This window comes from Poecile atricapillus, chromosome 3 (assembly GCF_030490865.1).
Source record: "Poecile atricapillus isolate bPoeAtr1 chromosome 3, bPoeAtr1.hap1, whole genome shotgun sequence".
Taxonomy (NCBI): Eukaryota; Metazoa; Chordata; class Aves; order Passeriformes; family Paridae; genus Poecile; species Poecile atricapillus.
Window position 1 is genome coordinate 395,790 of NC_081251.1, and position 16,418 is coordinate 412,207.

Below are 16,418 nucleotides of genomic sequence, written 5' to 3' on the forward strand. Positions count from 1 at the left end.
AACTGTGCTGAGGCCACCATTTGTACCCCACACCCGAAGAGCCACCTTCCTTCTACACAGCCTCTGAACAGCACCCCTGGACTTGCATGCTCTGGGAATGGCTGGGCTGACGACCTGCAGGATCTCCCTCTGGTGAAAGCTGTGGCTACAGCGCCAGCTCCATGGGTTTGGTTTTACACACAGCGCTGGCTGCCCTGCAGAAAGATGGCAGCTTCACAATACTTTGAAACTAAACTAAAAATGGTAATTTCTTGAGTACTCAAGTCTTCCCATCAGTCTGAACTGAATGCCAGGGAGTTTGCCAGCATACAGGTACTAGATGTACTCACTCTTGAAAATCTTTCCCACTCGGACAAAGTCAGGAAAACACAATAAAGTCTGTGTGATGACATCAGCTCGTGTGAAGAGCAAGTCCCCAAGATTACAGGCAGGTCAGGAGCAGAGTGCTCCTTCCACCATGACCCTGTCTCCCTGGTACAAACATAAATCTGCTACCCCAGTTCTGGAACAAAACAACAACATAGGAGTTCTTTGATGGGAAGAAAAGCCATGGGTCTGCAGCTGATGGAGAGGCTATTTCTGGATGACAGGTGATGCAGAGCATCTTTCCCTGTATACTGCCACATCAAAGCAGAACTCACACAGACAATAGCTCCAGGAAAGCAAAGACCTATTCCTTATATCGAGAATACTTGCAGAAGTTGAACAACAGGTAGCAAAGCTGTCCCTTGAAAGGTCATGTCAAGGTGTGACATAATGCATCCTGACTGCAGACAGATTTTTAGAGACATTGGAATAGCAGGAAAAAGCAGATCATGCAAGGATGCTCTGCACTGCCAGGAACATCACTGCTTACTTATGAAATAAACTGTTCTGGCACAGGATGGCTGCCCAAGCAGGGCATGTCTGTGCCAAACAGGCCCAGGGCAGCTCAGCAGCCTGAAGGCAGGCCCATGGGAGAGATGCTGGATAAGGATGTCACGACAAGCCGCTCACTGCAGTCAGAGTCTGCCCACTTCACTATAAATGTGGGTTGCTACAAGCAGCACTCTTGTGGCTTCATGGACACAGCTCCCCAGGCAGCTCCCAAAGCTCCACAGTGCTGGGAGGAAAACTCTGTGTATTAACATGAAAACCTGCACAGCAGATGAACCCACAGGTTATATGCCTACAAAACTTCCAAGTGCCAGCATCATTTCCTGTATCATCCCCTTGAGACAAAAAGCTAAAGAAGAGTCTAAAAGGCAAACAGTACCCAGTATCAGTCTTTCCTGCACCTGACAATTCACCAGTGAATTCTGTTCCCAGCACATCTGATGTGGAGGTGGAGAAGCACATGTACACACATGCCTATGATGCTAGGGAACCTGGAAAGGAGTGTCTTTTTCTGTTTGGGCAGTCTGTCTGATAGGCAGGGGCACCCCCAGAAAGCATTACCTGACCCAATTTTGATCAGTCCGTTGTGCTGGATGAAGATGGTGTCACAGGTCAGGTTGCCATGGATGATGGGAGGATCACAGGAGTGGAGGTAGCTGAAAATGCAGAACAGAGGACTGGTCAAGACCTTGAATCCCTCCCTTCACCCCTTCCCATGTCAAGCAACATCAGAAGAGAACAAGAGAGCAAAGAGCACATGCCAGGGATTTACAGCAGCTGGGAGATACAATTCAGTGACTGCACATTAGCCGCTAGCTGAGAACCAGGAACAAATAGGAATTGTCTCTAATGAATCTCCAGAACATGTGGGGAGGAAGGGAAGAGAAAGCTTTCTCCTATCAGTTCCCAAGAAACTCAGAGTACCAGAGGTAAAGACACAATTTCATCCAACCCAGTACTGCTGACTGGATTCTAAAAGGGTTACAATTTTATACCAAAAATACCAGAGCCTTATTCTGTCCCTACTCAAAGGGGACCAAGAGGCACTAAATGCTGTACACACACAACTGCGCATGTTTGCCAGTAGACACAAAGTTTTTCTGTGCTGGGTCCCAGGTACACTCTGTTTTTGCATCTCACTCTGCTTGGGTTTATGTTAGCAGCTAGCACAAATGAGGACTGTCAGCTCCCAGAAGCTTATTAGAACCCAAACTATTCACCAATAGCTGTAATTTAGCCAAGTGGTACCAGAGTTTTCTCTATGGAGTGCAAGCCATAGAGAAAAGTAGTAGCCTGTCATCTAGGCTATTGTTTTTCTAAGGTTCTAATTAGCTACTCACCAACTCTAGTTGAGGTGGAAAAGAGTTTTTGAAACCCAAAACACATTCTACTCAGCTGCATTGCACTAAAATGGCTGCAGAAGAGCTGCATCATCAAGAAATGTACACACTTATCTAACAACACCATGCCTCAATGTCCATGAATCCACGGCCTGCAGCCTCCCAACACTATGTCAGTCACATGCCAACACAACTCAGTGCTCTCACATGGAACTCGATTTCCCAGTCATCTTTCCAACATCCTCCTGACCATGGACAAACCCAGGTCACAAAGCTGGATACTCTGGAGAGCTCCCTGATACTTCACTGCCACGCTCACGGGCACATCAGTCCCAAGTGCTGGGATCTCAAGGTCAGTACCCTACGCACCTGAGAGCAGAGAGGATCTGGGTACACCACCGCTTCCATGCCTGCAGACACAAGAGGAAAAGGATAAAAATCACACACAAGGAGCTCATCTCTAGTTCTGTGATTCATAGCCCACTTGTAGGAAGCAATACACACTCCAGCTTTTATTCAGTGCAGGTGTAAAGAATCAGTACTCTTATGGTCAGCTTGTCTCTACACATTCCCATGGGTCCAGAAACACACCTGTCCTCCAGAGTGTCCCATGCACAGACACATTCCCCCTTTCTTGGGAGCGTCCCTGGAGAGGGACATGTCTGTCACCCCACATCTAAGAAGCTGCAGAGCTGCTGGCAGTAAAGCAACCAGCACAGAACTGCTGTCCCAGAGAACCTGCAGCTGAACTAGGTTACAGGGACACAGGGGAATTGCAGCAATATGTTATCACCAGTTCTCACTGGGATCCTCTGCTGAAAGGGCTTTCCAGGGGCTGATGGCTCTAAAGGATTCTGGTCATACAGGAAAAAAGAATTACCTTTTCATTCATAGTTTTGTGGTTTTTCTTTGTCTTCTTCAGGAACTGTTTCAAGCTCCCTGAAGACATGTACTCAGTGATGAAGATCACCTGTGGGGCAGTATGACACATTACCCTCCACCTTGCTCATTACCTGACAACACACAGTGAGAACACAACAGCCTGACGGCTACACTTACCCTGGCCTTGTTCTCTTTCACATCAGCCCAGTATTTGTGGAACTTCACAATGTTGAGATGATCCAGCTGAATTAAGTTGTCAAACACTGCTTTAACTTTTTCCTTAACATAGGAAAGACAAAGACATGTCACATCAGAGACCACACCAACCTATATCTTTCATTCTTCTTGGGTCTTGGTCCCCTCGAACACCAACACATATGTCAAGCCCCTATACTAAGAACAGATAGCATCCCATTTTCTTCTGCACTGCATCTCAGCAGAGTGTGGTTTGATTGCCAAATCAAATCAAATAAATGAACACAATGGCTCATGGAAATAGCACAAGAGTTTCCCAGGACATTTCCTATACAGGCCAGGCTTAAGCCAAATTTGATACATTTGGACAGCACAGCATTCCAAACCCAGCCAATAATCCACACAAAAGGTCCCCAGTATCCATAATCCCACCACAGGGCAAGGAATGTTTCTCATATCCTGTTGGGAAATACATCAACTTACTTCCTGAAGCTTAAAGTTCTTCCGCTCAGAAAACTGAACTTCATTCCAAACAACTTCCACCCCTTCCTCTGTATCCATGGCCAGGTAGGCACTGTCAATCCCTGGGACGTTGCGCTGGTTCACCTGGAGGGAAGGGTGGAGAGACCTGTGAGCTCTAAGCCAGCAAGACCAGATCATTGCTACACAGCATTCGATGGAGAATTATGAACTCTGCTTATTCACTTTTAATTAAATGAGAATTCCAGGACAGGATCTGTACATGTATCTTGGAGCAGGGCATACCCAACACATGAGTCACTGTAGACCATGTGAGTAGCAAGTCCTGAGCATACCAGTGGGAAAACCTTGTGCACAAATGCTGTGTTGTAGCAAAGCTACCTTCTGCCAACAGTATATTAGATTTTCATGGTTCGGGACACCTGTAGCTCATTCCACCACAAAAAAGCACTCCAACAATACAAAAGGGATACAGAAATGTCTCAAGAACTCAGATACAACTTTGTGGAGGAATCCTCTGAAAGGTGATGATGCCTGAAACTCAGAGCAGAGAGGAATCAAAGGAAAGCTGAAGTTTCAGAGGTGGGAACCAATGACACAAGGGAAACCACTACAGTAATTTCTTTAGTTAATAATCGTAAACATTGACCCAGCACAAGTACATCCACCCTGAATATTAAAGACACAGATGAGCACTCAGAAAGCAGCAAGGTAAGGGGAGGGGATTGAGAGTTTAGAGCCCAGCACGAGAATGGCATGGGCTGTGGAAGGACATAAGGCTGAAGGACCTGCAGAGATCAGAGGTGAATCCTGCTTCCAGCAGCCAAGTTTTCCATAACACTGTTTTTACTCAGATATGTAGCAGCATTCAAAGATGAACGTGGTCTCTTTTATCCAGCAGCCAAAGGCATTTACTGTAATGCCTTTGCCAGGCAATTTCACAGGTACAGAGCAGTCACAGTCACAGTGAACATCCTGCTGCCCCAGGCAAGGTGCAGTGATAAAACTGGATTAAAAGCACTTAGTGAGGACAAGAAGGCAGAGTTCACCTTTTAATTGTCAACCAGCAATCATTACTGTTCCTATCCACTGACCACACACCAAGAATCACTTTACAGATTCACAGGATAACCTGAATTGGAAGAGACTCACAAGGATCACTGAAGTCCAGCTTCTGGCCCTGCACAGGAAAACCCCAAGAAACTCACCCTGTGTTTAAGAGCATTGTCCAAACACTCCTTGAACTCAGACAGGGTTGGTGCTGATTACCAGGCTTGGCAGCTTTCAGCTGATCCAATTTCCCCCCTAAGGTAATCATTAACACAGATTTGCCTCGCAAATCCACTTATTTTTTACTTCTATCACTTCCAAAACCTGGCCATTTCACAGCTCCTCCTTCTCATATTGTGTCACCTTCTCTTCCCTCACTAGGGATCCCATCAGCATCCTATTGCTGGAAACATCTTACCTTATGTAAGAGATCCCTCAAAAATCCCTTCTCCCTTGGCAGCCACTTTCACGTGATCAAATTTACCTGATTTCATCATCATTACCTACTGTATCCCATTCTACTCCTTCCACAGCACGGAAGGATAACACAGACAAGCCACCAATACAGGTGGGATTCTTCATGATCTCCCAAGGGAATCTGAACAGGCCAAATGACATTTAATACTCTGACACTGCAGGTGACACACTGCAGAGACAAATGATGCAAAGCATGGTAAAAACAGTGATACAGACTTCTCTGGCAGCTCAGGAGTAAATGAGTATTGCAGCTAGCTGCAAGGTGTGGCACAGACAGGAATAAGGGATACAGGCCATAATTACATAAGGAGAGCTGGAGCTACAGAGGACAGCGATGGAAAATCATCACAGGAGGTGACAGCCAAGTATGAACCACCCCACTTCCTTCTACTTGAGCTGCCTACATAACTGAGGGGTGAAAGGATTTGGTTTAGGAAGGTGCTCACGTATGTATTAACATACTGATACCAACAGGCCAGGCCTGTTATGTTTCATCATTAAAGAAAGCTGAAGGAATAAAAATAATTAATTAAATAAATTAATACTATTTAATTCTTTCAAATTTTAGAAAAAGCAGCATCTTAGGGATGACAGCAGTGTAAAATCACCCAGTACAATTGCTAAAACTGAATGGCAAAAGGCTTTAACTTCAGGGAAGTTTAAAGAAGGCCAAGACAGCAGAAAGGCAGGTGTGTGTGAGCAGTGCAAGGACAAAGTAACAGTCACCACACTGACACCCAGGGCCCCTGCATCCCTTTGGATTCTCTTTCTTCATCTCATTTGCTGCCTGTTCACAGAAACATCAAGGCTGGAAAACACACCTAAAATCATGGAGTCCAACAGTTAAAGGCCCTCTGTTGAAAGGCCTCTAGCTTTACTGGATTGAGTAAGTCCTCAAGGATCTGCCTCAATAATGCAGCTGGGGCTGTGGACTTGTCCCATCTCCCACCTCTGGCCAAGCTCCCCGAGCGTTCCATGACTCACAGGCAATATTCCAGAGCACCAGATATGACTCAAGACACCAAACCCAGCTGACATCATCCATTGCAATTCTGTTTCTCACAAGATTTGACAGCCTGGGGAGAAGAGTAAAAGGGCAAAAATGCAGACAGACAACTGAGAGGCAATAGCAGATTTCTCCTGCTTGCCAAATCCCTTTCTGTGCTCGGCAAAGCAGAATCCTAAACCCTCATGAAAGCACTGAGATAATGTATTACTCTGGTGTTTGTCCCAGACAGCCCCCAGACTAGGCAGCTTTTACACTCCAAGGGAGGAAGTGACCTGAGCCCAGCTTAGCCTGAATTTCTGCAGCACAGCAGAGGAAGCAGCTCCACACTACAGAAGCACCAACACAGCTCTGAGTCCATGTAAGCAGGAGGCAAGGAAATTCAAAAAGAATTTCAAGTGAATTACTTAAAGGAGTATGGGTGGAGTGGCACAACATCTCTAAGGAAAAAAAAAAAAAGTCTGGAAGCTAAATTTCCCTTTGGAAGGTTATTCCATTGTCCAATGCATATTTTTTTGACAGCTCTCAAATATCTGTGTATCTGTTGCCGAAAGAACACAGGCTTTTGGAGAGATGCTCTGCAATTCACATTATCTGTCAATTAAACATAAAATAAAACCAGCCTAAATCACAAGTGATGATTTACAATCTAGGAAAAAAAAAAGATATAAAAACTGGGGAAAAGCCCACAATAACTAGAGTATCAGTACAGAATGGACTTGCACATTGAAAAAAAGGGGGAAGTGGCAGCACACCAGACCAGACCCTCACAAGAAGCCCCAGATCTGGTTCATGAATATATTGTGAATATATTAAACCAGTTTCCCTGGACACTTGTTTAAGCCAGAGAATGGTGAAAGCTCTGCCCAAGCACCTGGCAAATGCTTGGGACTAGAGATAAGAGACCCCCAGAGCCAGCAGAGTGGCCATGAGGAGCTCAACTTCCCCTTGAACCCCCTTGAGCTGTGGGGAAACAAAAAACAGCAAATTTACTAACAGAAACTGAACAAAAAGGGCTCTCTGGGATCTGAGGCTAATCCACAATGAAACACAATAAAGAATACCAGGTCCACTGCAGGAAAAGGGAAAAGAACCCAAACAAAGCAAAGAAACAATCCTACTTCATATTTTAATGAAACTGACATACTGGCCTTGGCAATTACAGTCATGGTAGTAAAATGAAAGCCTTGAAAGGCTTTAATTCAACAAGAAAATTAAAATAACCAGTGTAATCTAACAGTGACAAGGAAAGGAAGGTATTGATTATTGCTATGGCTGCACAAACCACCTCATGCAGCAACTAAATTGTAAGGAAAAGACAGTCTGTTATAAATGCATATCATATTATTGGCTTTTTGCAAGTATTATAATGAATATTATATGGATAAGATTACAAAATTTAGCTGTAATAATATAGTCTTCTTTATTTCTGTTATTAATGAAACTTAGAAATAGTGGTAATATAATAATTAATTAATAATTATATAATTAATAAAAATTTAATACATATATGTTAAGCTATGACATAGCATTAAAACAAAAACTACTTTTGTTTGTGTAGTCCAAAGACTGAAAAAGATAGCTGGAGACCCTTTTTTTTTTCCTATTGTAAACTCTCTTATTCAGATGAAGACAGCAGTGACCTGAATCTCCCCTGGCTCATCTTGAAGCCATTTCCACTTGTCCTGCCCCTTGTTCCCCGGGAGCAGAGCCAAATCCTCACCTGGCTGCACCCTTCTATCAGGGAGTTGTAGAGAGTCAGAAGGTCCCCCTTGAGCCCTCTTTTCTCCAGGCTGAACCTCCCCCAGCTCCCTCAGCCTCTCCTGGGGCTCCAGCCCCTTCCCAGCTCTGTTCCCTGCCCTGGACACGCTCCAGCCCCTCCAGGGCTCTCCTGGCAGGAAGGGCCCAGAGCTCACCCCAGTGCTGAGTATCCCATAGGGAGACAGGCATAATTCTATCTATTTAATGGATACCAGAAATGAATGCAAATTGCCCAATGCAAGACCAAAGGGACAAGTGCTCAGTTTCACTTGGTGCTTCAAAATAAAAAAGCAACCCAGTGGAGTCCGAGAGCTGAATCATACTGAGCTGGTCTGTGGAAGGAGGAAGAGGCAATGATTGTTCATCCCTAACTCCCAAAGGGTAACAGAAACAGCACATCAAAATAAATAACGGAGTGTGGAAGAAAACCCAATGTCTATAGATAAGCCCATTCAGACAGCTCATCAGGAAGGTTCTGGTAACTGCATTGGGGCAGTAAGTTCAGATGAGTGCCAGCAGTGTGAAACTCCAAGGAGAGAGGGAAAACCACACAGGATAAACTCCATGTGAGATACTCCCAGTCTGCTATAGCCCATCCTGTTCTTCTGTGATACTTTCACTTGGCAGAGAGATCTTCATAGCACTGCAGGTAACTCTGAACAAAATCAATCACACCAGAGGAGCTGAAAGATCAGACGCTGAACAGAAAATGCCATAAAAGTTGGTACACTGTGGAAGCAGCAGTCTTGAAAAGAATCCCTGAAACCACATGAAATATTAATAAAAAGTGATAATTTCATGTTTTCTGATAATACTGGAGAAAGCAGTGAGCAAACATCATATTTTAAAGAGGATGATGAACACCTGATCTTGACACAGATCTATAAATTGCAAACCTGACTGCCATAAGATGTCAGAAGTAAAAACGACTGCAAGGTGATATTATGGGTAATTTTGAAATGGAGTTTTTGGGTACACTATTCATGGGATGTTTGAGGGAAGTTCCAAAAGTGTGGAAAAAGAATGATGGAGACAAGTCTCAAGCCAAGCCCTGAGCCTTATCACCATCACCTCTACTGCCTTTTTTTTAAACTATTTTTCAAACTATTTTCCATGCCAATGTGCTTCTCAATCCCTGTGTATGTGCACAGGCAAGCACACATATCTGCAAGCAAACGTCATGCCAGATTAGCCAGAGAGGTGAGACAAGAGCTCTTGGGATCAGATTTTGCAGAGACAGAGGGCTTGGGAGACAGGTACTAGATACCTGAAATGGGATTTTTCCTGAGTACTGATAAAGAAAAACAGGATACAGCTACTCCTGTCATCCATGTCACCATGGGATGCTTGTAAATCACCGTGCTTCCATGGCTAACCTATATCTGGCTGTGCCTCTGTCTATCAGGATTTGCCATGCAGCCTCCCTGCAAGCAGGATCTGGAGTCAGAGCCAGCACACAGCCTCTCCCCTCTGCTGGCCCAGCAGGAAGCCTTTTCCCAAGCCCAAGCTCCACCAAACCTGTGGCAGCTGCCAGGACACCACAATCGCTGCCTGGGTTTCCAAAGACAGGGGGATGACGAGGGAAGGCTTTGATGCTGCTGCAGACCATGGTACTCTTAGAAGAGTTCTGTAAGGAATGCAGAGAGAACTCCATCCCTCAGCCACAGGCAGCTGGAGTGTGAGCAGCACCTGCAGCCTCCCAGGAGTGCTGGAGAGCAGCAGCCAGCCACCCCTGCTCCAGCCACTGCTGCCTGAGTGAGTGCCAGCTGCCCGTCACAGCCTGTGAGCAAGGACAGAACGGGGCTGTGACAAAAGCTCCATCCTCTCAGCACCCTGAAGTGCCCCTCAGATCATTCTGGCACATCCCAAGGGTTCATTTCTTTCAGGAAGCCCCCTCACGAGCCAATAAAAATGTTAGAAGGCTTCACATACTCCCTTCCTCTTAATACCTTCCCTGTGGTCAAGGAAAGCTATGGAAACTACAGCATGGCATTAGTTTTCTCCACCAACTGGAAATAAACAGATCCATTGTCAAAGCCTGTCAGGGAGCTGGCAGCCCTCTAAGTGCCAGCTTGCTTGGAGGACTGCTGCTTATCTTTTACTACCTCAGCAAGTTTCTTTCCAGTCACAACAGAGGCTGAGAAAAATCAGGCCCCAGCATCCCAAAATCCAAATACTCAGTCTGTTAGCATTTTTTCTCCAAGAATCCTGCACTCTGTCCCCTTGAAGAAATGTAAATCTAGAGGTACAAAAGTCACCAACTCCCTTCAAATGGAAAACGGTTCAAGCAACTGAGACTCCCCCTAGAAGTAAGACGACAACAAAGAGATAGAGATGCAGCAGACCCAGTGTTTCACTTTCTGTCTCTCTGAGTTCAGGTCCTCACGAATCACAGCTCTTTTCTTAACACTGGATAGTTCCAACACAGATTGTAAGCATCTGTAAGCCTGAGCACTGAAATCCAACTGTAACATCCTGCCATCAACAGCTGAGAAGTGCCAATCCAAATGACAGACAGATCTTTCATATAAAAAAGAGAATCAAACTAATGGCAGTCTGCTGCCTAAATTACTTTTCTGAACTTGCAGTATCCAATGAAGTACAGCAACCTCACATGGACTCACATGCACAGGTGCACACTGTCTCAAACTCTGCGCTCTGAGTTCTGCTCCTGACCTGACTCTCAGGGCCACAGGGAACTGCACCCATCACACTGTCGTAGTCCACACACCATTGTAAGGGAAGCTGGAGCTTTCATCTAGCTATCTGATAGGGAAAAATCCCAGAAAAACAAGGATTATTCAACATGGCAACCACTGCATGCACAGTCAGCCACACTGACACATGAGGCATGTGCCCAGAGATAAGGCAGAAACGAACACATTGATCTCAGCAGTCACTGAAGTGTGGGGCAGCACATGGAAGGTGCAGCAGGGGAAAGTCCAGCAGCTGAGTCACAAATGAGTTAGAAACACATGAGCCACAGAGCAACAATCAGCCACAAGGTCACTGATGGCTACCAGGAACTGAAACGTCACCTTCAGCAACCCAAAAATTCCCCTCAACACCTCAGAATCCGTGGAACAGATGCACAGCCCCTGTGCCTGCCGCTGGTGAGGGACAGGACAATCAGGAGTGGGACAAGTTTCCAGATGACAGACAGGACACAAGCAGGGCTGCAAGAACAGCACAATGTTCTCCCACTGCTCTTGAGCAGCCTGGCATATTCCCTGGGAAAGGGTAAAGGTATTTAAGCAGAGACCAGCGCTCATTCTCCCATTTTCTCCCTCTTCTGCTCTAAGTACTAGGCTCCACATTCTTGCAAAGTCTCCTGCACTGAAGAGTGCAGCACCATCCCCTGTACCTCGTGCCAAGCCTGGAGAAGAGGCAGCCAGGCCCACCCAGGTCCTGCTGGGCCTTTTCCCTCTTCACCTTGACAGACACACGCACATACACCCCAAAAAGGGGAACTACTTGTGCACACATGCATGACACAGATTCCTTCTTACTACTTTGATTCCTTCTTATTACTTGGATATACTACAAAGATGTCAACAACGTACTTCTTATAAAATGTTGGCTTTATACACAGTCACACAGCGTTTTCCTCTGCAGAAAATACACAGAAAGAAACCTGGTCAATAGACAGCCATCACACACAGCAAACCCAAGGACATCACAATCTAGGAAGGGCTGAGCCTCTCCTACTCACATGAGCTTGCCAAGCCAAACACCATAATGCTGGGCTGAGACTAAAAGATTCTGCTGCAGCAGCGCACAGCTTTTCCTACAGTTGTGTGTCATCCATGTAGCTTCCAGGGACAGCAGGCAAGAAGCTCTCAGTTTCAGGTTCACCAGCAGCTTCAGGAGGCTAAACCTGACCTGCTAATGTGGTGCTGCAATCCTGCTCCATTAGGAAGTTTCTATTCCTAGGAGGCACAGCAGATAATTCTCAAGATACTTGGACAACCCAAGGAAAGTAAGTTATGCATGCGTGCTGCCTGCAAGAAGGAAACGGAGTGTTAGAGCAGAAACAGAGGGGTTGAATTTTCAGGGAAAGCAACCAAAGGGAACCAGGTGAGCACAGGCTGGAAGACCCCACCAGCCCTGTGACCACCCTGCCCCCATGCCTGCCCTCTGCTTCAGCCATGGGACAAGATACCCTGTAAAAACCTCAGCTGTGTGCTGGTCGAGAGAGCGACCAGGGGTGTGGGCACAATTCCAGAGCCAGATTCAGCTCTGGAAGAAAAGCAGCACAGTCCACAACACTGCAGGAACCACTGGTACTGCTCCATGTTCCACAAAAAATGGAATTTAGCGAACATAAGCACTTTCTATCTTATTAAAAATGGTTCTTAGTTAAAAATGTCACAGAAGCACTTGATTTTAATAAAAATACTCTGAACTTCACAGGAATTACACTCTTTGCACTACAGAAGCTCCCTGTTTACAGGAAGAATTACAGTCAATGAACTCAACACTCAGTCCTTTTTCACATCTGATATTTAAGCAGGAATAGAACACAGAACAGCCAGCTAGGAGGAACCTGGTTCCACTGCTCAACGCAACCAGGGCTGGCCCACGCCACAGCACACTGGGCATTGTCCAAATGCCTCAAACACGGACAAGCCTAGGGCACCAAACTCCTCTCCAGGAAGCCTGGGGCAGGTGTGACCTTTGCGGTAAGGAAATAGTCCCCCTTGTCCAGCCCGAGCCTCCCTGGTGTCCTGACCCCGAATCCCAGGGAGAAGACCTATAGCGGGACCATTTCCGCTCATAAACATCTGGTTCTGCTGTGTGTAACAGGCCCAGGATGGAGTTTTGTGCCGTCCCATCCTGCTCCTGCCTGGACGAGGTTTGCTCTCTCGATGCCAGGGCACATGCTCGCTCCAGCCGAGATACTGCCGACCAGCACCCGGCTCCCTTTGCTCCCTTTCTGCAGGGCTGCACTCCACCCGCTCCTATCCCCGTTCAGACTTGTTCCCAGCACCATTTCCCCCGGTGAACAGTGTATTTTCATGAGTGGTTCTGGTTGTGCTGCCCGCAGCAGCTCCTGCTCAGGGCTTGGCCGGGCCGAGCTGCCCGAGGCCCGTCCCGGGTCCCGATCCCGGCACGGCCCCGCGGGTGTGGCCGCCCTGGGGCGTGGCCAGGGCGGGCGGCAGCCAATGGAAGCCGCGGGTGGTGATGTAACGCTCCGCGCCGCCCGCCATTGGCTGGCGAGGCCGAGCCACGGCCCCTTCCCGCGGAGCCCCGGGACCGGCCCTGCTTCTTGTCCCGGTCCCGGTCCCGGTTCCGGACGCGCCGCGGGGCGCTAGGGAGGGCCTGAGGCCGCTTCCCCCGAATCGGGAGCAGGCGGCGAGGGCGTGCGGGGATGGCACGGCCAGCGCAGGCCGTCCTGCCGCCCCACGACCGTTCCAGGAGCGGCGGCGCGGGCACCGTCCCGCCGAAATCTGTTCGTTCCGGTAAGCAGGCATCGACATCCCCGGCTCACAGCCAGCCTGCTCCTTCCCGCTTGCGGGCCCTTCTGCACTGTCTGCATAGCCCCACCTCTGCTGCAGCGAGTGCATCAGACATGGATGGTAAAACAATCTTTTTTTTAAAAAAAGCAATGTCATTACATTTCAAAACCTACACCGGAGGAAGCAGGAAAAATGGCACACATAGGAAGTACCAGAGCACAGGCAGAACACACTGTGTCACTCCACAACCATGTGTGTGCATCCATTCCTCTCCAGATTACCGTGACTCATTGTTTCCACGGTGCCAGCTCATCCGACATCCAGCAGATACTGCCGTAATAAAAGATCGGGACTGAATCAACGGGGAAGGGTTGGCAAAATCTTCTTCCACAGAGTAACACCGTCTGCCTGTGAGGGGCAGCGAGTGAGAGCCTGTTCACACACTGCACTGACAGGAATAACCAGTGTGGACTGAGCTGTCACACCTCCCGGGGAAAGAGGGAACTCTGCTCTGGGATGCACAGAAAGCAAACCTGTTATTCCAAATAAATTTCAGGTTAGGGCATCTGCAGTGCAAGAGTTTACTCTGGAGAGCAGATCAGCCCAAATGACTGCGACAGCAAAGAGAGTCTGATGTCATGCAGTTCAGGGAACAAAAGCCTCCCCACAAGCTGGGGGCTAACTGAGCCACAAACTGACACGTGAAATCCAGAGACACCAGGATTTCACTGCAGGGTCAGCTGCAGCTGAGGCTGCTCCCGGTCAGACAGAAGTCTGGGCAGCATTGATGAGAGGAGGCTTCAGCAGCAGCAGCCCCGTGCTCACCCAGATCACCCAACAGCGTGTCCTGTGGCCCCAAAGCCCATCCCTCAACTCGTGGGGTAAAGCAGAGCTCTGACCTCTACAGAGGCAACCTGAAGCCATAAGACAATCATTTAGCCACACTGAAATTTCAATTAATTTCATTTGTCTGCTGAGGGGAAACTGAAATCCGAAGAAAACACTAGAGCCTCCCAAATCTTACTTGTCCTGTAGGAGAACACAGAAAAATGTGTTTCTTTGTGTCAAAATGATCGGTACTAAATAAAACACATGTAAAGATGACACAAACAAACCAGCTTTGTTCTCCAGCATGTGTCCCTTCAGTGCAGAGCAAGAGATAAAGCGCTCCAGGTATGGAATATATTGCGAAGGACAGAGCCAGAGCTTCACACTTCTTTTAAAAAAAAGGGAAAAAGGAAACTTTTTTTTTTTTAAAGCTACATTTGTAACCAATTTGCAGAGCCTCGCCAGAAAAGGCACATTCTGAGACCACGCCAGCGTTTGGCACACATTAAAACCATGACAGCTCTCAGCAAGCAAAGGTGAAGAACTGCAGGGAATCCCTGACATTCTTTTGACCTCCAAATTTACATCAGAACAAATGACTCTCTCACCACCACTGGGGTTTGCTCTGCCCTTTCTACAGTGATGGACAAAGCAGACAAACCCCTGTGCTCAGCCCCTGACTTGGCTGAGAAAAGCTCCATCAGCACTTGTGCCGCAGCGCTGGAATGAGCACGTTGTCTGGCTGTCAGCACCTGCCAGGGCTGCACAGCCTGCCCAGCCAGGGCAGGAGCACCGTGCCAGCAGAAACCAGTTCGTGCAGACAGCCCCCAGGAAGAAAAACAGAGCCCAGCAATGAGCGGAAAAAAAGGATAGGTCCCAAACGCTATCTAATCTCCCTGTGCCTTTACACAGCACGCTGCCAGCACACGCACTGAGCAGTGGATGTGGGTAGGACAGGCCAGGAAACAAGCTTGTGTGAGCTGACTGTGCTTTGTCCTGACTGCAGATGACAAAGCAAATCAAAACCGAGGATTCAAAAGCTGATGAGCCCAGGTAACTGGCTCAAGTGACTGGCCACCTCGGCAGCAGGTGCCATCCACACTCCCCGGTGAACAGTAGGAACTATCCAGTCACTGCTCTTCACCGTTCTCAGAGAAACAGATCTATGAAACGCGATGCACACCGGGAGCGCCGGAGCCACTCCCTGCTCCACAGCACTAGCCGTCACACCGGCCTGCGGCAGGGGAAGACATCGCTGGCTGCGCTCCAGCCGAGAAGCTCCGGGCCCGAGGAACGGCAGCCCTGCGGCTGGCGAAGGGCCTCCCATCTCCCCGCCTCCCGGGGGCGCGACGGACCCGACTCTGGGCCCAGCGGTCCCGGGGACAGGCGGCAGGGGGAGCGGGGAGGGGGGGAGAAGGGTCAAGCGCCGTCCGGGCCCCGCCCGGGCTCCCCCGCAGTCCAGCCCCGGGCCCCGGCACTGACCTCCTCGCGCCGCTTCTGCCAGCGGCCGCACGGCGACTCCTCCAGGATCTCGGACTCGTCCTCGCTCTCCTCCTCCTCCTCCTCTGGGGGCGCCGCGGAACTCACCGGCGCAGACACCGAGGTCATCCCCGGGCCAGACGAGGCGGGCTCCGGCTTGGGGTCGGAGCCGCTACTGGGCACCTGCTTGGACTCGCCCTCCGACATGCTGCGGTCGCTCACCCTGAGGGAGAGGCGCGGTCCGTGAGGCGCGATGGGGCGCCGGGCCAGGCCGGGCCCGCCGGGCCGGACCGGGCCGCGCCCTCCGAGCCTGTCAGCAGGGGCCGCGCCCCTCGCCTGCCAGCGGCGCCCCACCGAGCCGGTCCCGGAGCGAGTCGGGGGCCGAGGAGCGGGAGCCACGCACTTACCGGGCCCGCAGCACCTCCCGATCCGGAGCACGTCCCCGCCGCAACCGCCGCGCTGCGTAACGCGCCGTGCGGGGCGGAGCCTGCGCCGCAGCCAATCAGCGCCGCGGGCGGGCGGGGCCCCACGGCGCGTCACACGGCAGGGGGCGCCCTGCGCGAACGGCCGGGAAGGATCGTGAAT

At 49.0% G+C, this 16,418-nt stretch overlaps 1 protein-coding gene across 1 annotated transcript in view; it reads right to left on the minus strand.

Annotated features, from left to right (window-relative positions):
- NRBP1 (nuclear receptor binding protein 1) overlaps positions 1-16,319 on the minus strand; it is a 33,167-nt gene extending 16,848 nt beyond the window's left edge. Inside the window, exons 1-7 of the mRNA XM_058834865.1 lie at positions 16,241-16,319; positions 15,837-16,056; positions 3,777-3,899; positions 3,276-3,377; positions 3,097-3,186; positions 2,586-2,626; positions 1,438-1,532 (exon numbers count right to left, since the gene is read on the minus strand). Coding sequence (XP_058690848.1) covers positions 1,438-1,532; positions 2,586-2,626; positions 3,097-3,186; positions 3,276-3,377; positions 3,777-3,899; positions 15,837-16,040 — 655 coding nt within the window. The 5' untranslated portion in view covers positions 16,041-16,056; positions 16,241-16,319. The remainder of the gene's footprint in view (positions 1-1,437; positions 1,533-2,585; positions 2,627-3,096; positions 3,187-3,275; positions 3,378-3,776; positions 3,900-15,836; positions 16,057-16,240) is intronic.
- Positions 16,320-16,418: the final 99 nt, after the last annotated feature.